This window comes from Monodon monoceros, unplaced genomic scaffold, assembly GCF_005190385.1.
Source record: "Monodon monoceros isolate NGI ecotype Baffin Bay Population unplaced genomic scaffold, NGI_Narwhal_1 Super_Scaffold_16, whole genome shotgun sequence".
Classification (NCBI taxonomy): Eukaryota; Metazoa; Chordata; class Mammalia; order Artiodactyla; family Monodontidae; genus Monodon; species Monodon monoceros.
In genome coordinates, this window is record NW_021703772.1 from 10933267 (window position 1) to 10957549 (window position 24283).

A 24283-nucleotide genomic window follows, 5' to 3' on the forward strand; every position below is an offset into this window, starting at 1 on the left:
TCTCAACCACTGCGCCACCAGGGAAGCCCAAAATAAGTAATTTTTATGTGTCCATTTTGGCCGAGCAGAATTAATGTGAAAATTGAAAGGATATTACTTCGGTTTTAAAGCTGCTTGCTTAAGAAAAGATGTCAACCCTGCTAGAAGTCATGCAGATGCACTGTGTCCATCCACCTACACTGGAAGGTGATGGGTCGCAATTTTATATTCACAATGGAATAGGTCATAGTGCTTCCACCAATTACAAAAAGTGAAGCCAACAAAGAGGCAAACATCAATGTCAGCAGGAGGGTTTGCAGTGTTCAGCACAATCTGAAAAGATGATTTTCCATAAAACCCCATCATGCTTCTTTCTTTCTGAATATGGAGATGATTCACCAGAATGTGTTCTCTTTTGTGTTTTGGGGCACAAACAGCGAGTTGGAGTCACCCCTGATGTATGAGGTTCCGGAACTGCAGCAGGGCAGCGCCAGCGGCAGCTCGGGAAGTAGCTTGGGTAGCTCCATCACCGCGTGTAAGAAGGTAATACTGCCTAACACCACTCTCCTCTCACCGATTGAACTTGAACACTACTTTAGTTTGACTTTTCAAGCACTTCTTCTAAAGCAGGAACAGCAACAAAAACACACCACAAAATCACCCACAATTTGCTCCCCAGGACAACCCCCTGATGACATTCAAAAATCTAATTCATGGAAATGATCGGAAAACTCAAGCATTTCAGAAACGTCTGATTTAAAAATTCTAAGCCTCCAGTGCTTCACCACACCTCCAACTTTTTCTAGTAACTCTTTCCAAACATAGCCATGATTGACAGCTTCTTGGATCTCCTTGTAGAAAAATCTTCACAGATTTTGAATGGCCCAACTTATTATACTAAGCTCCTAAGTCTATATCTAAGAAAAATTCATGACTCTTCTCTTTTTGCTATTTTCTTAAAGGGAAGGGTATGCCTGGTTATTTTATTAGGAACAGAATTGCATTTCCTGGAGTATAGATTTTAGAACTGATAAACAAGTCTTGCTTTAAGACACTTGCAGAAAGTTGTCATTTGAACAACATAAAATCATCTAATTTGTCTGATTTTTCCAGCCAATCCAACTTCAGGCCCAGAAATTTAAAGCCAAATGCCCAATTCCTCATCTAATGCGTTTATCACTATTTGATGCTGAATTCCAGAGAGAAGTGTGTTCCTTTTCGTGAAAACTTAGAGGAAATCACACTGGATTAGTTCATTTATTGTTAAAACAAAGTTCAATTATAAAAAGTACTTATAGCTATAAATTAAGATAAATTCTTTTACTAATCATATTGTATAAGTATATATAATTATGTATACATAATGTGCATTATATATGTATATATATTTCAATTTATTGATTACTGTACCCAGTTAAGCAGCCTTATGTATTCTCTGCTTGTGTGATTTTGTATAGTTTTTAAGTACCAAAGAAAACAAATATCTTCATCAGAAAACATATGTTGATTATAAAAAAGTAGCATTAAACATAATTTTACAAAATATTTTTATGCATATATTCATAACCAAATATAAATATATACCTGCCTGATCAATTAAGGATTCTTATTATCATGTGTTATATGATCCTCATAAAATTCTTATAGAGGATTCCGTACTATGAATTCCAGTTTTTAATGTAGAAAACTGAGGCACTACAATTCAAAATGATTTTCAATTACTTATGAAAGAACTAAAGCAGCAGGTTTTCAAGCCCTAGGTATGGTCTATTCAACTCTGTAACTCTAAATTATAAAGTCTTCACTGGATGCTATGTCTTTCATAAGGCTAAATGATTTTTAATTTATTCTAATTTTTAAATAACTCTATTTCTATTGATTAGAATTCCAGCGGCATTTAAAAGAAAGATTGAAGCCAGACTGCCTGAATTTGACACCCAGTTCTACAATTACTAGTTGTGTGATTTCAAGCAAATTACCTCTTCATGCCTCAATTTGCTCATCTGAAAAAAGATAATATTACCCATTTCACAGGGTTGAGGTGCAGATTCAATGAGTTTATAGACGTGAAATGTTTAGAACAGTGCCTGGCATATTGTAAGCACTCAAAATAATGATTACCTACAACTAATAGTATTCTAAAGAATGATTTTATCAACAAGTAAACAGTGCCAGAAAAAAAATTCAATATTGGCATTACCGTGCTGAGAGAGTTAGTACTTTATGATCTGTTTTCTCAATTATGCTTATTTCCCTAGAAAATAGGTAGTCATATTCATTTTTTAAAAATCTTGTCTGGAAGCTAATGAACTAACAGAGCTGTTTGGGACTGGGCAGCTACTAGAAAAAGTAAAATAAAAATTCAGTCATCTATTCTAAATGACTTCATGTATATATATATATATATATATATATATATATATATATATATATGAATTTAAAGTTTTAAATATAATTCTACTCATTCCACAATTATTTCTAGAACAACTAGTATTAGGTTGAACCATATGAAACTGACTTTTTTATGGATCAAAAATGATCAAATAGGGGCTTCCCTGGTGGCACAGTGGTTGGGAGTCTGCCTGCCGGTGCAGGGGACACGGGTTCGTGCCCCGGTCCGGGAAGATCCCACATGCCGCGGAGAGGCTGGACCCGTGAGCCATGGCCGCTGAGCCTGTGCGTCCGGAGCCTGTGCTCCGCAACGGAAGAGGCCACAACAGTGAGAGGCCCGCGTACCACAAAGAAAAAAAAAAAAAATCAAATATGGGTAATTCCATACAGTCCAACCCAAATACTTTTAAAACTTTGTTACATCCTGAGGAAAGATACAAGGATAGATCACAAATGGCCCCTGGTCTGGAAGAATTTACAGTCTAGTGTGGGAGATAATACTGGTTTCTCATGTGAAAAGTCAAACAATAATTAATAAGTTAAATAATTATGTGAGGTAACTACACAGGCATATCTCAAGATAGACAAGTGCATCTTAATTTGGACTTTGAGGTATGATTAAGATTTGAATGAGTAAAGACATTATCCAACTAAATTTAGGAAGGATTGTTACAAATTAATGCAGGAGAAGTCATTACCTTTGAGTACTGGCAATATTTTTCTAATATTCATAGCACATTCCTTTCATTTTAAATATTCTCTTAAGCTTACATACTAATTGCAGTTTAAGACAATTTAGTAGCCATATATGCCACGTGTCATACACCATGTGGGCTATAGCGGTTTTCCTTGCCTTCAAAAAAGTAGCTCACCTGTGTTTCTTCTCTTCTTTGTATCAGGAACATGGGCCCTCAGTGAAAGGCATGAATATTGAGACTTTATTCCTTTATTTTATTATTATTACTTATTATATTATTATTTATTATTATTACTGCAAGCTGATTTAAGTGATCATGACTATATTTTTAATTGCATTAATCACAGATTAATTGGGGAAGTGAGGATCTATATGTTCACAAATGCACTATAATGTATATTCTGTACAAAAGTGACAAAAAGAATAAGGACAGCTCTGTCTTAGAAATAGCAAGGCTGTCCAGCTGAATCACCACTCTTCACAGTCAGTCAACCTTCTATAAGAGTAACATGGATAATTGAAGTCTATTGGTAATTCCCCAAACTCATTTCATGTAATGGCTTCATCTTCTTCCCCATCAAACCTTCTTATCAGAACTGATATCTTGTTAAATTAATCAGTGGAAGAAATGAAACAAGGTTCCAGAAGATAATGCATTTGTTGAATAATCAGCCTCTGAAAAATTGCAAATTGACCGAATGTATTTCATGTGCCGTGTGCTTCACAGTGAATCTCTAAGCTTTTTGGGAACCCTACCCAGGTGCAATTTTCTTGTTAGGGAAAAATGGTCACTGGACACCATAGCTGTGAAAAAGCCATATCATCAGGAAAAAGACTTTGGTGGTCTTATTTGAAGGACTTATGGACTCCTTAATATATGTTTTTATCAGTAAGTCTTTCCCCAGAGCTAAGATTACCATATCATCTAGTCACAGCCTATATATACACTCTCCTGGAATTTTGTGGATAGACTCCCCTTTTGCTCTCAAAAGTTCCCTGGTATGCACAATGTTATACCATTATCCCAGCTCTAGCTTCAGAATTATTCTTTCTCTTCCTTCTCCCCTTCCTCTAAGTGCTAAGAAAGATATCAGACAAATTCACACTGAGGTGTTAGTGATTGCTTAAAATAAAGCAATAAAATTGCAATCACAATAAAATAGTGACTGCAAAAATAAAATCTATTTTTACTTAACTCCTACTACTGCTAAACTAGTTCGATTGCCCCCTCCCTTAACTGACATTGACAACTGAGCTCATTGAGCCCGGACATGATTTCAGAATTCCATTCATCACAAAGCATCAATCCATCCAAGTTGGGATGTAAGCTAACCCCTATGTCACCCTAATTTAATGAGCACCAAGACCCAGGGGAAGTTTTAGTGTATGTAAAATAATGCATTTAAATGATAGAATTCCAAATATTGCCAGAAAAAAATTGAGAGAAAGAAAGAGAGCTGCTGGTGGAGAGGGAATACTGGAGCTCTCCGTGGTATCTCTTAAAATTGTATCTCACACGGACATTCCCTGATGTTTCCTCCTCTCATAGGACAATTCTTCCTTACAAGACAAATGCAATCACCTTTGTGAAACTGAATCATAGAGACTTTCCTTTAAATGAGCTAAATTATTATAAATGTTATCCTTTTATGTCTGTTAAACACTAAGTGAAAGGTCCTTATATTTTCTCTATAATAAATCAAAATCTGTTATCTAAAGGGAGGTAGTGAAATGTTGTGTAACAAAGCTGGACTTGGAATCCAAAGTCCTGAGTTAAATTCCACGTTTCTCTTTTTACTGTGTGATTTTAGGCCAGTGATGTAACTTCTCTGAGTCAGATGTCTTAGGGTTGGTGTGACGTTTATATACAGAAAGTTTTGTGTAAGTCCTTGGCACATAGTTGGTGCTCAATAATTACTAGTTCCAAGTAAATAATCTTTATACAAGGGCAAAATTTATGTAAGTAAAATTTAAAAACTAATCTGGACGTAGCATGCATTGTGCCTTCATTGTGTTGAGTATCTGTTAGACTTTCCTCTAGTTTGAAAGCATTATAGTCAATGCCATATTTCCACAATAGCTGGACATTTTCAGTGCATGCTTTACTTGATGGACTGAAGACTTGTAACTTGGGATATAGTGGAACCAAGTCTCTGAATAGGATTCATGTGAAGAAAGAATTGTTGGAGAAGAATCAATACCTCAAAAGCCTTCTCTTTTTATGTCATGTTAATTAAATCCACCTTAAACTTTGACTTATCAAAGGCAGCAGGCTGATAACATTTCAGTTTCCCAGAGGCAAAGTTTGATCTTAATATGACATCTGATCAGCTCTCTGAAGTTTCAAGAGCATTCTTTGGTGTGACTGACCTCCTTTAAACTGACTTAAATTTGCTGTCAACAGTGGCACAGATACATCTGAAGAACAGAATGGAAGCCCCTTGATGTTTCATCCTACTCTGTAATATACATTTTCATCTAAGCCCATATCATTTTGATGACATGTAATTAACAAAAGCAATTCAATTAATGTGTGCAGGCATGGGCATACAAACTGAGAAGCTTTTTCAGAATCTGATCCATACCTCTAAAGACATTTTTATTAGTCAGAATTATACTGCTCTTGGCCAAAAGGCTCAGTATTAATTCTAGGAAGTACATGATGGAAAATAGCTATAATATTCTGTATTTGTAGAAAGTGTTTCTTTTTTTTTTTTTTTTGCGGTACGCGGGCCTCACTGTTGTGGCCTCTCCCGTTGCAGAGCACAGGCTCCGGACGCGCAGGCTCAGCGGCCATGGCTTACGGGCCCAGCCGCCCCGCGGCATGTGGGATCTTCCCGGACCGGGGCACGAACCCGTGTCCCCTGCACCGGCAGGCAGACTCCCAACCACTGTGCCACCAGGGAAGCCCTAGAAAGTGTTTCTTTAAAGGAAGAAAGGGCTTTTAAAAATATATAACTAAATAAATAAAATTTAATACAAAGTCAGCATAATTGAGCCATAGCCACCTTTCTATAGAAGGAAGACACAAGGCTTTTCCCTCTGAAGTGTAAACTACTCAGAGCTCTATAAATACTCTCTTCTGATCAAGCAACCTGGTAGTGATTTTCAGGCTCAGATTTTGATACCAGAGAATGGCCTATCCAAATTTTGTTAAACTGCTAGGTGTCTTGTTGTATTGCCCTCCTGCAGGAGTAATCAGGGGCATTGAAGAAACAGGGAGATTTTTACGAAAAGAATTAGACAGTATGGACTCCCCTGGCGGTCCAGTGGTTAAGACTCTGCACTTCCAATGCAGGGGTCACGGGTTCGATCCCTGGTCACGGAACTAGGATCCCACATGCTGCGTCGTGCTGGGGAAAAAAAATATGTATCTATTATATAATATGTATATATAATACATATATATAAATTTTTTTAAAAGAAAAGTGTGCATTGTCCAGCAATAAAACGACATTTTAAAAAAAAAAGAAATAGTTGTCTTACTAAAAGTGGTATTTGAAGATGGTTAATATAGTAGTTCTAAAGATAATTCCTTAGAGCAAAGGGAGAGTGGAGTCTGGGATGCCAGGGGAAGCATAGCTGAAGTGGATAGGGAAGCAGGGAACAGAGAGGCAGAATCTGTATACAGGCAGTGGGAGGAGGGAAAAATGAACTCTGATGAGACACATTTGGAAGTCAAGGTCAATAGGTCTCCATGACATTGAGAGTTGAACAGAACCACGAACTCTGACTATTTGAACCAAGACATCCATGAGTGGTGGTGTCACTGAGGTCATTAGGGAGAAGAGCTAGGAGACAAGGTAGCAAGTTCACAGGTTCAGATTCAGCCAAGCTGCATCTAAAGAGCCAGCCACAGAATTCCCTCTGGGGGCCATTTTGCTGACTGCCTAAGGAAACTTCCTCATGTGCTGAGCCACACTGACATCCCGGAGGCTTCAAGGTTGCACTGAGGCCAGAACAAAGATGATGCGGGCTCTGGTGGGGACTAATTTCCTCTGCCTTCACCAAAAGCAGGTTGAAATGATGAATGTCTTCTCTTGCCTTTAAAGCAGGCTGGTCCACAATGAACTTTAGAGAGGTGGGGCTATATGTGCTACATGGTGAGTTTATTCTTTGGAAAATGTCAATTCAGTAATCTTACGTGGGAAACTTTGTTGAAAACCAGCAATTATGGCTCACTTTGCAGTTTGAATATGATTCAGCTTCTTACTTCAAAAGTCAAGACTTCTATTCAGGACTCCACACCACCTCTCTTTCCTGCCAACAATTGCTATATAGAGTACTTGAGACTCCAATATGCTAGTCTTATTCTGTTCTCTACAGCTCCGTCCCTTGAGCGTCCTTTCTGCTGTGTGTGAAGAACTCCTGGAATGATTTTGCAGTGCCTTTCCTTTTCTTTCTTTTTTTTTTTTTAACCAAAAAGTAGGACTCTGAAAACCCAGAATAGCTTAAAACATTTTGTGGAATTGAGGGTGATGTTGCACTATTGAAACTAGGCAAGTGATCTTTTTTCCTGAATTATTGCAATTACACCAAGCCTTTATATTAGGTATTCAATAGCTCTATCCAAAACTGGGAGGGGGTCTAAATTTTTTTAAATATCTAATCTGGCATTCAAAACTCTCTTTTCTCTCTGTGGGCCTTTAAAATATCTTACCATCCCAGGGTTCCCCATCACTAGCCTTAAGGTTCTCCTCTCTTTCCCTTCAGTCCTCCATGTAAACAACACTCTCAGCTTTGTAGCCTGCGGTAAACACCATGTTCCCCACCAGTCCTAACAGCATCCACCTTCCCTGTATCTGGCCAGGCTCACCCTTCTGATAAAAGCGCCCACTTTTCAATTCTGCCAGAATGGGACGGAAGATTTGGCTCAGATAAACTTGAAGAGTCCTCCATAGGGGCCTTCTGGCTCATGAATCTCTGAAAATGAGCCCTGTCATGTGCATGCCCACATTTACCAGGCTTATCTCTACATGTTGAGAAGGAGACCTGCCCTAAAAGATCCAGATGAGGGCTCACACTCTCCAGAATGAGGAATACCCAAGAGGCAGGTGTGAACCTTAGCAAATTATGTGTCCACATGCTGACATCTTAGAAGGTAGTTGCTCCCAGCAGCTTCTTCCAAAGAAGAGTCAAGAAATGAGAAATGCCACCTTCTTATAATTGCCAAAAGCCAAAGGCACACATCAGTACTCAAGGGATATGTAGCCAAATCCACTGTCCCTTTGATGAACAGCAAAATATGCGCTACTTATACTTCGCAGAAAAATCATACAAAGTCAATGGTAGGTCTAGATACACATCATGTGTTTTCCTACACGTGCGTTTTTCCCTATCTTTTGCTTCTCCTAACATTAAAAATCACATTTCCATCACTGGTCATATCAACATGACAGCATTATACTGCATCTAAATAGGAATTAAGTAGCAATTAAACAGCTGTCCTCCATGTGTGTCTAACTTGACTCTCTTTAGATCAGACCATTCATAAATTATAGTATAATAGCATTTCCTGAGTATATCTGTGTTTGAAACTCTTGTATTTTATACTTGAGACTCAAACTTGGTTTTCATTTTCATGTGGAGAAAGCTCTGATCCACTTTCAAAGCATTCTTTAGCCAGCTGACTGGCTGAAGTGTGATGCGGCAGAAGTAAACAAGCGTGGCTTGATACTGCTGAATTCCCTCTGTGCTCTTATGCCTTTCTTGTGATTGCATTGATATACAATGTAACTTCCAGGACAGAGTAATTGTGTGGCACAAGAAAAGCAGGGAGAGATCTGAAACTGTCTACCTAGTTCATTTCTTGCCACATTAGGATAAACTCTGTGCCTGGTTAATATACAAAGTCTCCAGATTACATACATGGGGACATTAATTTCAAAGAAGAGAGCCCTTTTGTTCGTGAAAATTTCCATTTTATACTCAGTTACTTGCATGTGTGACATTTGTCAGAAATATTTATAAATCAGTATATTTCATATTTATTTCCCAGAAGCAAGCTTAGTTCGACCAGGATTGCTAAAAGCATCCAATAGATAAGGACTCTCTCGCTATAAGAGTACAGTTTATCTTGAGGTTAGTACGTTTATAACGAGATATGAGAATGCCACCTTCTTTCTTCTCTGGGGGTATTCCCTCCCACCATTCTCCACAGTAAAGAGAGAAAGAATTGCAGATCCGCTGCTAAGCATTTCCTTCTCAAACTTCCAAACCATCTATGCCTTTGATCTGCTCCTTGACAGTGGAGAATTGCTAGTTCCAAGGCCTTAAAAGAACTCCATTGTTTTCCAATACTTTTGTAATAATCAATTACAAGATTTCCAAACTCTACTAGGTGTCAGTCGTGTAATGCAAGAATGTTTCACATCCAACCAGATGATCATTGCAGAATATGTCCTATGAATAATCAAACATGATTATTCATACTTTGGAAACAGTTTCCCCCTTTTGTCAAAGGAGGCTAAATACATAAAACGTCAGGCAGTCAGCCAGAAGAATCATCATTAAAAGGAAAACGTTATCTTAACATTTAATTCAACCTTCTGAGAAACTGAGACGAAACCACTGAGTTTTCTATGCCACTTTTTTCCCTCCACACAATAATTTAATTTCCAGTTTGTTTCCTTGTCTCTTTTTAGGAGCTCAGTGTGCTTTAAATAAGCAATAGAGTTTCGCTGTGAGGTAATGAAAAGTATCATATCCCAGAGTGGAAAACAAAAGATTACAGAGTTCTCCAAAAAGTTCACTAAGGCACAGATTAACTCAACATAAAATAAGTGTGTAAAATTACACAAAATGATCCTTTGTATTTCTGCAGTGTCAGTTGTTACTTTTGAAAACGAAATGAAAAATGTTACTTTTTCATTTCTAATTCTATTGAGTTGAGTCTTCTCCCCTTTTTTCTTGATGAGTCTGGCTAATGGTTTGTCAATTTTGTTTATCTTCTCAAAGAACCAGCTTTTAGTTTTATTGATCTTTGCTATTGTTTCTTTCATTTTTTTCATTTATTTCTGATCTGATTTTTATGATTTCTTTCCTTCTGCTAACTTGGGGGTTTTTTTGTTCTTCTTTCTCTGATTGCTTTACGTGTAAGGTTAGGTTGTTTATTTGAGATATTTCTTGGTTTTTGCGGTAGGATTGTATTGCTATAAACTTCCTTCTCAGAACTGCTTTTGCTGCATCCCATAGATTTTGGGTCATCGTATTTTCATTGTCATTTGTGTCTAGGTATTTTCTGATTTCCTCTTTGATTTCTTCAGTGATCTCTTGGTTATTTAGCAGCGTATTATTTAGCATCCATGTGTTTGTATTTTTTACAGATTTTTTCCTGTAATTGATAAAAGGGTGAATTTTATAGGGATGTGGTATCTCTATGAAGAAAATGTTACCAGCAGTAGAGATGCCACTGTTTATTGCAGAGCAAATAGGTAATAATATCTGATGAATAGCTGTCTTCGTTCTTCCCTAACATCATTCTTATCAACTCTCGGCCATCTTTACCACTGACTATGCAAATCTAATTGCCCTGCTCACACTACAATCTCTTTGTGCAAGAAAAATTTAATTGAGTTTCCTAGAAAATGGCTAGAACAGCAATAGGGGCCTGGAGATTCTTCTCTGAGGGATGCTCAGGACTCTATTAATGCATTTATCTGGCCTCCTTCATTTTATCGCTCCTCTTGCTTTTTCTTTCCTCATCTCCAACACACATTCATGAAAATGAAGTGCAACATTTGAAAGGATGATTTCTTTAGACGGTGTTTCCAAATCTTTTCCACATTATTATACATATTTTTAAAAATAATATTCGTTTGGAACTCTTGAATAAGCAGATGGCCAGAGGTGCTTGCCCTGGAATGGCCAACCCAGGTTCTCTCCAGCCTCCAGACAGCTGAGAGAGTCAATGTCTCAAAATCCCAACACATCTTAACTTCTCTGAGTCTACCTGTTTGGGGTTGGGGGAACGATAAATCTCTGCTTTTGAAGAATGAGTTCATTGTTCTGATGACATTATTCAATTAATTTTAAGCACCATTCCATCATTAATCATGATACATACATTAGGCAAATGTAGCATTTTGTGTTTGAAATTTTTCTCTTTAAGGGCTTTGATGCTTCTTAACATCATTATACTTACAATTATCAGAAAATAAAATTTGACAATATTTGATAGTACAGAAGTAGAAAATGGGAATTTGCTCAACATAAAAATTCTTTGTAACCTTTCCATAAAATCTCTGAGGAAAACAAAAGCCTTGCAGAAATAATACTCATATCATCTAATGGGAAGGACAAGACATGCATGCACATTCCAAAATTCTGAGATAAAAAATTGTTTTCATCATGAAGAAGAAACATTTGATAGGGAAAAGGGGTTGGTTTCAATTATATCTTGATAGCTGGGAAGGAACTTCTGGGAAAAAGTTCAGGGAGCTGGTGGAAAGATATGAGGAAAAGCATGTGCATTATAAAGTCTAGAAGCTGGAGCTCTTTTAGTAAGTGGGAGATTCTAGCAGAGGGTGTGTGCAGAGAAAGTATTGGAGACAAAGCCAGGAAAACACTTAAACTGGGCATAGTTCAGTATCCTGAACATTGGAGCTTAATACATATTCATGAAATGATTAACAGGTGGGAGCTGAATTGGGTTCTGTCTTGAATACTAGGCCATAGTTTGACAATAAGCCCATAAAACTTGGGGCTCACTGAGCAAATATGTCCTTCCTTGTTCCCCAGGGCCTGGTCTGGTTTCCAGTGGGAATAGATGGTACAATGCTAATGTTTATTGGGTCAATTAATCAACTGAGGTTAAGGGCTTGGGAGAGAATTACATAACATCAGTAATCATATTTGTGATAATAATAGCTATTTATTATTCACTATTCACTGTTTGTGAACACCTAAAGTAGTCAGATACTGTGTGTGTTTCGTATTTTTAATGTCTACTAAAAATATTCCTCATTGTGAGTGCAACACCGGCCTCATTTTGTAGGTGGAAAAACTGAGTCTCAAAGAGGTTAAGTGACCGCCTTAGGTTGCACAGTTAATTAATGGAAAAACCGGAATTTGAAACCAGGTTTGTCTTCAAAGTCTAGTACTTATCTCTGATTCTGGTTTCAGTAAGCTAGATGGATTTGAGAGGCAAGGGGTGAAGGAGATAGAAGAGACAGACCATTACAATGTTAACAATTGTAATTGTTAAGGACCCTGTGGGTGTCCAGCCTTCCCTAATTGCCCTTCCCAAGTATCATCCCATCTCTTTTATTCTCTATCACTGCACCATGTTGAATTTCTTTATACTACCTACCACGATTTATAATTAAAAGTGTATGAAGTGTATTTCAGTGCTCCTTTATTTACTGCTGGGTTTCCATGCCAGATTTTAAGTTCCATAAATGTGGAGATCGGGTCTGCATTATTCACTATTGTATTACCCAGAGACTAGTCTATAGCATGTACTTAAATGTTAAGTGAATTAAAGAAAAAATTAGAGCAAAATATAAGACTAGAAACAGATAAAGAGGCATTCCAGATGGCACAGACGTTTTAAGCCAGGGTAGGAGAGAATTGTTCTTCCATTAACTGCAAATACAGAAGTCAGGGAGTCAGGTTTCTTTTAAGGGCCAGAATTGGGGAGGGAAGGGTTTGGTTTTAGACACAAAGAGTCCAAGGTGACAGCAGGAGATCCAAGAAAAATAACTAACAGCTAGAACCGTGAAAAGCCAAGCTCTAGAGGAAGGTCAAAGATGAAGCCGTAGACCAATGAGTCATCCCCCCAGGCGGGAATTAGTACCCTGAGAGTCAGTAAGATCTCCGAGGAAAAGGGTTGTGAGGGGTAGAAAGAGCAACACGTTGAGGGCCTATGCAGAGAGGATACTCCCTTTTAGGGCATCAGAGAGGAAAGCTAGTTAGAAAAAGAGACATGTTCTCCCAACTTTCTCCAACATCCCCAGACAACTCAGATGCATCTTTCAACTTGACATGAGGGTCAAGTGCACAGTCTCAACCTTCCGCAGGTTGAACTGGCTACTCCATCCTGGGTGATCTCTGACACGGATCGTGCTGATCAAAGCACCTGCTTTCTCTATCAAGGGCCTGTCAGCGCTTGTTCTCCCCTCTTAGAGTTTAATTCCCAAGGCACAGCAGTCATTTCGTTCATCTTAATATTCCCAGTGTCAAACATCCAAAGAGTTCAATGGACCTCTGTTGACCGAATATTGAGTGAAGGAGGAGATGAGAGAAGCGAGAGGGGTAAAATACGAATGGAGCCCCACAAATACAAATAAAGAGAAACTGCCAGGTGCTGTGCGGAGATCAAGAAAATGTTAAGATGGAAAATGTGTTTTCTCAGCTTTACTGCATTCTCATAATAAAAGCCATCCCCTATCAATTGCCTACTCGGTTAAGAGGGTAGTCCTTCATGAACCTTCTCTTATTTGAGCCTTGGAATAACTTTTTGAAGTGCCTGTAATCATCCTCCTGTAATAAATGCAAAAACTAAGTCCTGCAGAAGCTTAATGACTTGCCCAAGATCACTCAGTAAGTGATGAGATGGAAGAGAATATCAGCTCTGCCTCCAAACCTCTGTGACTAACCTTAAATTACTGTCTTCTCCAATCTAATTACTATTATTTTTTTCTGCCCAGCAATGTTTAGAGCTGTGTCCAGGTTACCAGGAGTCCACTTTCCCCTCCCCATGCCATATCAATACTAAATTCCTACAACTTGTTTCTCTAGATAAAAAAGGAAAGTCACTGTACAAGAGAGCAGAACACTCTTTCTCCATTGCTTAGGACACTCATAAAATTTTAAGAGAAAATGTGCCCTTGTTATTTCAAACTACTGAATGCACAGCATGTTTGTTATTAGCTCTTCATCTGAGATAATTGAACCTGCAGCTAAAAATAGCAGATAAATGAATGAGCCATTGAGAGCCTGGTGAGTTTTTCTCTTTCCCTCCCCGCCATCAGAAAGTGACTGTCTCAGCAGGGAGATTATATTCATAAAGCTTCAAAATCATTAAATTCTCAAGCACATATTCTTCTTTCAAGCATTCCTCTTTTCCTAATGGTTTGGCTAAGCCATTACACCAAAAGCTTTTCACGGGTTAAAATTGCTTAACGTATGATTCTAAGTGGTTTATTGAAACCTGCATTTTTATTTTCTTTGCTTATTTGGCTCTTAATGTATTTGGGAATTGGAACAGCAGAAGGAATGAAAGGAGGAGGAAGGCAGAGAATTACTGATGTTCCATGTAGAATATGACCCTTCAGATCACAGGATTTAATTGTATACAAAGGACAAACGGAGGCTGGGAGCTGCTGGGTAGCCTGACCACACAGACAGTAGGGTCAGGACTGGAGCTCAAAGCTCCTGACCACCCAGATCAGGCCCGTGAGGGAGAGATGGATAAATACATAGACATATGTTTGGTAGAATCCAAGGATGAGAAATTATGTGATTTTACCAGCTTGCAATGGAGCCATGCCTAATGGGGGCTTTGGGACCAGAGAGCCTGGCTCAAATGCTAGCTCTCCACTAACAAGAAAATTATTGACCCCTCTAAGTCTGGGCAAACAGAATAATAATTTTTATAATAGCAAATGTTTATTGAACACTTGCTATATGCCAAGCACTGTTTTAAGTGCATTTCACGTATTAGCCCTCAAATTCTACCTCGTAAGTCTAGAAGTTTAATTCAGATAACATCTATTAGGGCCTTAGCCCAGAGAGTTCTCAATTAAATGTATTATTTTTTGGTCAATAATGAACGAATATAAGTATTAAATAATTAATAATCTCTAAATATCAATGAAATGTATTTTAGTTATTGATAAGATCAAATAAACTATTCTTTAAATTATGATGAATAAAATTCACATTTTAAAATTACACCGTGAATGAATATTCTCATGAAAGATGTTCTCCTCAAAACATTTGTTCTTAAGCAATTGAAAGATTTAGGTGGCACTTTAAATTTCACTTCCTCCCTCTGACATTTCTGTTTCCTCTGAAGCAAAGACGGACCTTTGAGAAGACACTCAGGATCCAAAGGATGTGGAATAGCCAAGTGGGAAGTCTTTCTAGCATTTTCCACTGAGTAAGCAGGTCCATAAAGCTGTCGACTTTTTCCCCCCTCTTAGGATAGGGCAGAACAAGATCTTTGTATATGTTTAGTTATGATTTATGTTTAAAATAGGTGCAAAAAATGCCCTTATAGTAGAAGACTCAACATATTAATCTTTCTGTGCTATTTCCCTATATCAGAGAAGTCCAACACAGGAGAAATCTGTTAGGTAGCTGACAGTTCTCTCAGTCAGCCTCATCATGAGACAGTCTTTTTCATGGCCTTGGGAATCTTGCAGTGTGGAAGTGTCAGGGTGATGCCTTTCGGCATTTGCATCTCTGACTCTCTGTGTTTCACCTGGAAAATATGCCAGTCCAGCCCACCACTTTTCTGGAAGACCTAAGTGAATTGTGTCTGAACTCTGCTCCCCTCTTAGGGCTGACTTAAGACAGGAATAATTCATAAGCTCCGATAAGTGGCAGTTGTTTTCTCCTGTTGACACACAGTTTGTTGCAACCATGATACATGTGCCTTGAATATGTTAGAATACAGACAAGGTCCAGGGCCTAACTTCTGTGGAGTGAGCTTTGAAATGGCTGAGAAGGGATTTTGAGTCAGAGGAGTTATTAAACTGCATTGCAAAGTATTCTTAACTGGTATGTCCATCTGATGCTTCCATTTACAACCTCTGACATTGTTATGATGCAGAGTAAACGTAGTTATGTTTACAAAAATTAGAGGCACGTAACGCTTCAGAAACATACCCCAAATCACACCCATCTGTAGGGGTTACGCAAGGCAACATTGTTAAATGATTTCACTCACAGACTCGGTATCTTCAAAACCGAATTCAAAGTCCAGCTCTGAGCAGCTTGGGGCAGGAACTCAAATCTCTCTGAACCTCAAGGTCTTCATCTGCAAAATGACAATTGCCATGAAGATCCTTCTCTTTAATTCCTACCTTATAGGACTGCACTAAGGACTAAATTTAAAAGTAATAGATAGATATATGAAAAATTTAACACGTTTCCCAGCACATTCTAAGCACGCAAAAAATAGTAGCTGCAACCGTTAATACTACAAAATGTTGAACTGAAGTTACACCTTAGGTCAGAATATTTGCTGAAGAAAATTTGTCTTCATCCATCTGAAATGCTTCCAATCCACTAATTTCAGGCAAAGGCTTCCAATTTTCTATTTTCCTTTGAAGTTTGTATCAAGTAGTAACAATGAGAACCATGTATTGAGAGGATGACTTGTCATCTTGCCTGCTGAAGTGTTTGACACTTGTCATCTCACTGAATACCCCAATGATCCCACCACCAGGTGGGTGTTACTCTCTCCATTCACGGGTGTAGAAACCTAGACTCAGGTTTTTAGGCAACCACCTAAGGTCTTCCTGCTACTAATGACCAGGTTTAGATTTCAACGCAGTTAGATCACTAATGTCCAGTCTCTTAAATTCTATTCTAAATATGCTGGAAGTAAAAGTGAATGGCAGTGGAGGAGGGGGACTGAGAAGCTTTTTCTTCTTTAAATAAAGTTAGTCTAGATCAATGGTTCTCAATTTTATTTTTTTGGAATCAAAATTCCTTTGCACTCTAAAAATGTTGGGGGACCTCATGAAGCTTCTGATTGTAGGGTTTATGCTTATTGATATTTTCCATATTATAAATTAAAGCTAAGAAAATTTCCACACGTAAGCGATATCATATGATATTTGTCTTTGTCTGACTTACTTGCAGAATCAAAAAAAATGATACAAATAAACTTATTTGCAAAACAGAAACAGACTCACAGACTTAGAGAACAAACTTATGGTTACCAAAGGGGAAAGGTGGCAGGGAAGGATAAATTGGGAGTTTGGGGTTGACATATCAATACTCTGTAATAACATAAATGGGAAAATAAGTTGAAAAAGAATAGATACATGTAAACTGAATCACTTTGCTGTACACCTGAAACTAACACAACATTGTTAATCAACTATACGTCAATATAAAATAAAAATTATAAAAAACAGCTTTTGCTATATACTAAATTGTATTTTCAGCATATTTTGATGAAGTCTGACGCCACATAGAAAGAAATAAAAATACTGAAACTTAAAGAAGCTATATAAAGTTATAATTCATAGAAAAAAGCTAAGAAAATTCTAAATATGTGTAATTTTAAAATAACAGTAACAATTTAAATAAGCATAATTTATTATTTTAAAATTATTTTAAAATAATAACAAACACATTACATGTTAACATACATATTTTTATGGAAAATATCTATGTTTTCCAAAACAAAACACTTTAGTGAGAAGAGTAATTTCATCTTACATTTTTAGCAAATCTTCTTAATATCTGACTTAAAAGAAGACAGCTAGACTCTCCTATTTGCTTCTGCAGTCAGCCTGTTACACCATCACACCTTGTGTGGACCCTGGAGAACTCCACTGAGTACTTATGAGATAATTCGAATGAAAAGGGTGAATAAAATCTTAGTATTATAATAAGCATAGTTTGACTTCTGGACTCTCTGAAAGATCTCAGTGACCCCTAGGGGGCCCCAGCTCACACTTTTAAGAACCACAGTTTAGATAAAATCTTGGCATTGCCAACTTGAGTCTGCAGTGATAACTGAAGTTCATCATTCAATTACCTTCTCATCAAAGTGTCTCTTTGTACTGTTCTGGAAAAGAATGATGAAAATTTGTCATCTCCAGGAATAATAAACATTGAGTGGGAAAAATATTTTAAAAGTAATAATATCACTTAGCTGAAACAAAAATGTTATAGAAAAATGTGTCAGACATATTTGGTTAACTCAACATGCAGAGACAAAAATTAATGTACTTTTATCTTTATAGAACAAAAGAAGACAATCCTTCACTGTGCAAATGAAATGTAATTGAAGTGTCATTCTATTTTTGTGGCATTAACCAAACTGATTAAATGTGTTATATTAATTAAGTGAAGGTAGTTGTCAAATAGTAGCAGACATGTACCCTGATAAAGCAGAGGGTACCAGGAGAGCATTGGAAATCTTATATAAGATGAGAAAATTCCTATACAATATTTGAATAGAGTTAAGGCACATCAGAAGTTGAGTCACTTGTTTGTTTATGAGATTGAATCTTCAGAATGTTTTGGCTCAGAAATGCAATTTTTCTTCATTGCTTTAAAATCAAAGCCCAGAAACAAGGCATTTGTAAATCACAGTCGGTGTTGTTCATTTATGAATTGAAATTGATTTTGCTTTACCATACTGCTTCTACAAAGGGAAAGGGCTGTTGTAAGACACTTATTCCTAATAATTTTAAAATTTAATATAGTATCCTAAGTGTTCTAGAAGAACTGTGCCCTATTTCACAGATATATTATCAAAGCTGAAGAACTAAAGAATCATAATTTCAGTAACAGTATTGCACCAAATGGAGAAACTACATTTTTTAATCGAAAATTTTCATATTGTAGAATGTAAAAGAGTTCCAACACTTAAATGAAGTTTGATTCCCCATTGCCAATTGAACCATATCCCAAAAAAATCACTTGACTGCAAATTATGCAAAAGTCACAGGTACACTGAAGTTTCCAGACATTGAATTAGATAAGAGAAGAAACAACAGTATTCACTTCAATGTATCCTTCTAAAGTGGATTCCTGGTTGAACATTTTACACATTCTGGAGGTGCTGTTATCCTGGAAGTTTTTTCTAATATCCAGATGCTCTGAGGCAAACAAAACACTTACGGATTCTTCAGAAAAGAATTCCTTGTTTAAATAGAAAATCTTGCCAATAACACTGAGAAGTTTGTTTGGTTCCCTCAGGTTCTCCGCAGCAACAGCCTGCTGGAATCTACAGACTACTGGCTGCAGAATCAGAGGACGCCCTGCCAAATTGGTTTTGTGGAAGACAGGTCTGAAAACTGCGCTTCTGTAAGTAAACACAACTCTGGGGATGCAGGCTGAGAAAGTGGGGAGTCGGGCATATGTACTCCTACCAAGGATATAATCATTAAGTACAAGATTTGGAAAGCATCCTTTTGAAAATACATAACTGCTTTATACAGCGTTAACAAAATAACAGGCAGAAGCTCGTGATTCTTCTGCTTTGCTCACTTCAACAGGTAAATTAATCTTATCATTTCTCTGAAAAGGAAAAACGATGTTTTCATTTTCAAAACTGACTGTGTAAAAGATTCAGAAATAGCATCGTATGATGAGAAATAAAAGCCTATTCAAGAGTGCTCTTGGATTCTTTTCAATATATTTTATAACTCCTACTAGTAGGTATTTTTCAACATGAAAACTGTGTAAAAATGTTCTACCATTCTTATAAGTTATAGTCATTATTTGAAAGCATTTTCAACATAAGAAATATACAGGCATGCTTTTTAATATTATATACTGGATCTGAGCTTTACGTATAAAACCCTCCTTTGCAAGGGAAGAGACGTCCTTATAGATAAATATTTCTTGTGGCTTAGAATGTAAGGGCGTATTGTTGATACGAGAAATCAACAACGTGATTTCTCCTTCCTATATGAAGTAGTCTGCTTCCTATATGTTTTACAAAACTATATGTTTCATTTTAACTGCAATCGCCTAGCTCTTATGGGGTCATGATTACAGAGACTGGGGGAGAATATTTCCAAAGCGGAGAGAAATGTAATTCTCATGACTAAGTTGAGAGCATCAGCTCTGAGCTATTCCTGGAGGTAAGTTGTATGCCAACATTTCTGTTAAAAGAAAAAAAAAGGGGGCTTCCCTGGTGGCGCAGTGGTTGAGAGTCCGCCTGCCGATGCAGGGGACACGGGTTCGTGCCCCGGTCCGGGAGGATCCCAGATGCCGCGGAGCGGCTGGGCCCGTGAGCCATGGCCGCTGAGCCTGCGCGTCCGGAGCCTGTGCTCCGCAGCGAGAGAGGCCACACAGTGAGAGGCCCGCGTACCGCAAAAAAAAAAAAAAAAAAGAAAGGAAAAGAAAGAAAAGGAAGCTGAAAATGCGATGGAGGAGCTTTTTATATATAATGAGCAGAACCAGAACTGGCAGACAGAGGATGTATAACATTTCACACTGCAGTCTCATAGCACAAGGAAAGCAGAGTCCATTCAACAGACTTAATTCAATCTCTTTGTTTAGGCAAAATGATTTTGATCCTGCTATTTTGGGGACTTTTTAATCCCTTGTCCAGAAAACCAGTTGATGGTTAAAAATCTTCGGCGAAAACGAAAAAGGGTTTAGGTGGCAAGTAATTTAACAGCGATACCTTCTTTGCAAATTCAATTCTGAGATGAGGTGGAAAATTCAGGCATTTGCTGATATGGATCTCTAATTACACAGCTTTGAATTGTAAAAGGAAGAGAAATGGAGAGTAAAAGCTATCAGCATCTACACTCTAGTCAAAGTTGTCATCAAAGCAGCTCCTGTATTAAGGAGTCTGCCATTTGGAGAAGGCACCAAAGTTGGGGCACTAAAAATTGTGTAATAAAGGGCAAAGAGGTCTTTTCTAAACTTTATATTTTTGGAATCTCTATTGCAGATCTACAATTAGAAATGGTAAATTTATAGCCAAATTTAAGATTATCATTGGATCTTCACAAGTATAAGAAAACTCTAGCCACAACCCCCCCAATCCCAATGAACTCAAATTTGGACTTAAAACTGTATGACTTTCTTCCTTAATTCTTTGTCCCTTTATAGTGTCAGATGACATCAGTGAGCTTGAGCTAGCTGATTCATACTGCCATTATGGTTCTTTCTATACTTCCCCAAAGGGGAAAAATCTAAACACAAGTAAAAGGCATACTGGAAGGTTAGTTTTCCTGCAAGAGTTGATAATAAATGAAACTGACACAAATGTGAAAAATTCTCCATGACTCTAAACTGTAAAAAAATTTCAGAATCCCTATGAAAAATGAACCCTAATCTCTCAAAAAGTATCTTGTAGTTACTTTTTCTTAGTTTCTGAGTCCTTTCTCTCTTTCTTACTTGGCACAGATTTCTAGGGTGAGGAGAAGAAACAGAATCCAGAGCTGGACATTGCTGAGGGGAAGCTATTATCTAGAGGAAAATAGAGTTGATCAACAGCAATGCTTGACAGGACAAGGATCTCTTGATCAAAATAGCCATACACAAGGAAGGAGTCACTAAATGGTCAGGGAAAAAGTACTTAATTCCTTTTCAAAACAAATTATCCACAAAAGGATAACAATGAAGTTGTAATTTAAATTAAAAAATAGAACTGTATTTTAAAATTATATCTTCATTAAAGTTTAATTTAAAAAATTAGTCTTATGAAATAATCCCAAATCTAAATCTATTAACAAATAATCACAACAGATTCTGAGGAACCTGTAGCAAAGCTTTCCCATATTTTATTGCCTTCTACTCTATTCATAACTCTGGGGTACCCCAATCTATGTTCATTGTTGCTTCTTTAACTCATTTCTTCCTGATCAAACTTAGTAGCCAACTTTTTTATATCCAATTTTGATTGGCTTGGTATCCATCACACTGAACTCCAAGTATCTGGATTTGCAGTTTCTTAGAACTAAGTGCCTCCGAGGACCAATGTTTTCTGAATTCAAGATGTTCATTTAGAATTTTTATTGAGGGACAATCTCAGGCATAGAAACCCTTCAGGGTGTTATGGGCATGGGTCAGTACAGCTGTTTGTTCTCAAGCATCAAACAAGCTTCAAAAATAACTTTTGGTCATTATCTCAATAAAGAACTGCTTTCATTTCGCAGGTAAAATGAGGTGTCTTAGTGAAGAGCAGTTTGAAGCTGTCAGAAATGGGCACTCTGTAATGGCCTACATGGGAAAGAATCTAAAAAAGCGTGGACATATGTATATGTATAACTGATTCACTTTGCTGTACAGCAGAAACTAACACAACATTTTTACGCGGGCCCCTCACCGCTGTGGCCTCTCCCACTGCGGAGCACAGGCTCCGGACGCGCAGGCTCAGCGGCCATGGCTCACGGGCCCAGCCACTCCACGGCATGTAGGATCCTCCCAGACAGGGGCACAAACCCGTGTCCCCTGCATCGGCAGGCGGACTCTCAACCACTGCGTCACCAGGGAAGGCCTAACACAACATTTTTAATCAAGTATACTCCTATAAAAATTTTTTTAAAATAATAAAATTTTTAAAAAAGAAATACTATAGGCCAGCGAAACATGAAGTCTGACTCAGAAGGCCCCTGAAATTTACCCTTAAATTTTTTTCAAAAGATATCAAATATGAAAACTGTGGTTTTGTTTTTGTAAATAGAGTTCTCCAATCAAACTATACAATTTTATTTCTGATTTGCCATTCTGAGAAAAAAATCATATACCAACCTTCACCGTGTTCTTTTTTTAACCTAATTATTTAAAAGGGAAATGTGGAGGAGGATAATGAAATTGGAAGCCAATGTTCAAACCCAACAGCAGAAGCATTATCTTAGTAGAGGTCCTTAACACGAGTGGTAGGATTTGGACTTTTCAGAACCCTTGACTTTTTTAAATTAAAAACTAATTTAGGGCTTCCCTGGTGGTGCAGCGGTTGAGAGTCCGCCTGCCGATGCAGGGGACACGGGTTCGTGCCCCGGCCCGGGAAGATCTCACATGCTGTGGAGCGGCTGGGCCCGTGAGCCATGGACGCTGAGCCTGCGCGTCCGGAGCCTGTGCTACACAACGGGAGAGGCCACAACAGAGAGAGGCCCGCGTACCGCAGAAAAAAAAAAAATATAATAATAATAATAACAATAATTTAATTACTTTTAAAGCCCCTATTTCTCTTTACTAGAATTTAATTTTTTATATTTCAAGAACCATCTTTTGGTTTAATGCTTCATTAAAATTACCTTGACAATTCACATTCTTTTTTTTTCTTAATTTGAACAGACATATTTACAAAAGAAATTGAACATATAGTTTTTTTTTTAATTGGGGTATAGTTGCTATTCATAGTTACAGTCAGACTCTTTCCTTACTGATCATTTTAAGACTTTTGGCTATCATCACCCCGCAAGTAAATTATAGCCTATAGACTGCATTTTAATCGATGAACCATGGTATTTGAAAATGTGTTACATTTGCCATAAATTTGTAAATAAATGAATCAGATTCTCAAGCAGCCTTCAACATTCCATACATGATATTGTAAAACTACGAAGATATTTGACAGCTGTTCAGTGGGACCTAGTCTATTCTGAAACTTAATAGAAAAGTTAAAGAAGAGACAAACACCCCACTTGATAAGCTGGTCTATGGAAAAATTTAGATTTACATGATTAAGGAAATATATAATTATAGAACTGTGAAGAGACATTTACATTATCTAGTCCAGATATTTACCAAGTTTTCAAACAACTTTTAATGTTTTTTTCCTTAAAAAATCAACTTTTCTACTTATTTTTTAATTCTTTAGACTTACAGAAAAATTGCATGAAGAGGGCAAAGAATTCCCAGATTCCCTAAATGCTCAAATATTACTGCATTAGCTTTACCCTCTCCTTTGTGCATGCATTCATTGATACATCTGTGTGTAAACACACATATATGATTCCTCTCTAAAACTTTTGAGAATGACATGATGCCCCTTTATCTCTACATACTTCAGTGTGAAATGTAAATATTTTAAACTCAGGTTGAGCCCAGAGTTGCAGAAACCCTTGTTTAGGCTACTAATTCAGTTCATTGACTTTGTTTACTGCCTCAAGGAATTACAATGTAGATTTAAGCAATATTCTTTAAATATTTATTCAACGATTTTCAAAGAGAAGCTAAATGCTGCTTGCATAAAAGTGAAAAATCAAACAATGGTGGCAGAGTCAGCCAGACTGAACAAAACAGAAGCTCTAGATAAAACAGACAAAGCAAGTCTGCACTGGGGCAGTAGAGCTGGTCCATGTGACCTCATCTCACCCTGGGCAGTAGCTCCGGACACATTTTAAAAATCCAAGAGTCCCAGAGAAAACTTTTGAGTCTCAGTCAAATGAGAGTTCCACTGACCCTTCCCAAGCTTCTAGAAGCCAATAAATAGAAAGGACACTTTATTGGGAAGCATGACACAGAGGGATGGTAGAGAAAAGAGTCTGCCACCAAAGAAACTAGGTGGCTCTATATCCACGAAAGCCATATGGAAGAAACCAAAACCTAGAAAAG

At 37.5% G+C, this 24283-nt stretch overlaps 1 protein-coding gene across 1 annotated transcript in view; it reads left to right on the forward strand.

The window, feature by feature from the left end:
* The first annotated feature begins 363 nt into the window (after window positions 1–363).
* The window catches only part of SPHKAP (SPHK1 interactor, AKAP domain containing), a 95489-nt gene continuing 71569 nt past the window's right edge, over window positions 364–24283 (forward strand). The window contains exons 1-2 of the mRNA XM_029225621.1: window positions 364–522; window positions 18959–19066. Coding sequence (XP_029081454.1) covers window positions 364–522; window positions 18959–19066 — 267 coding nt within the window. The remainder of the gene's footprint in view (window positions 523–18958; window positions 19067–24283) is intronic.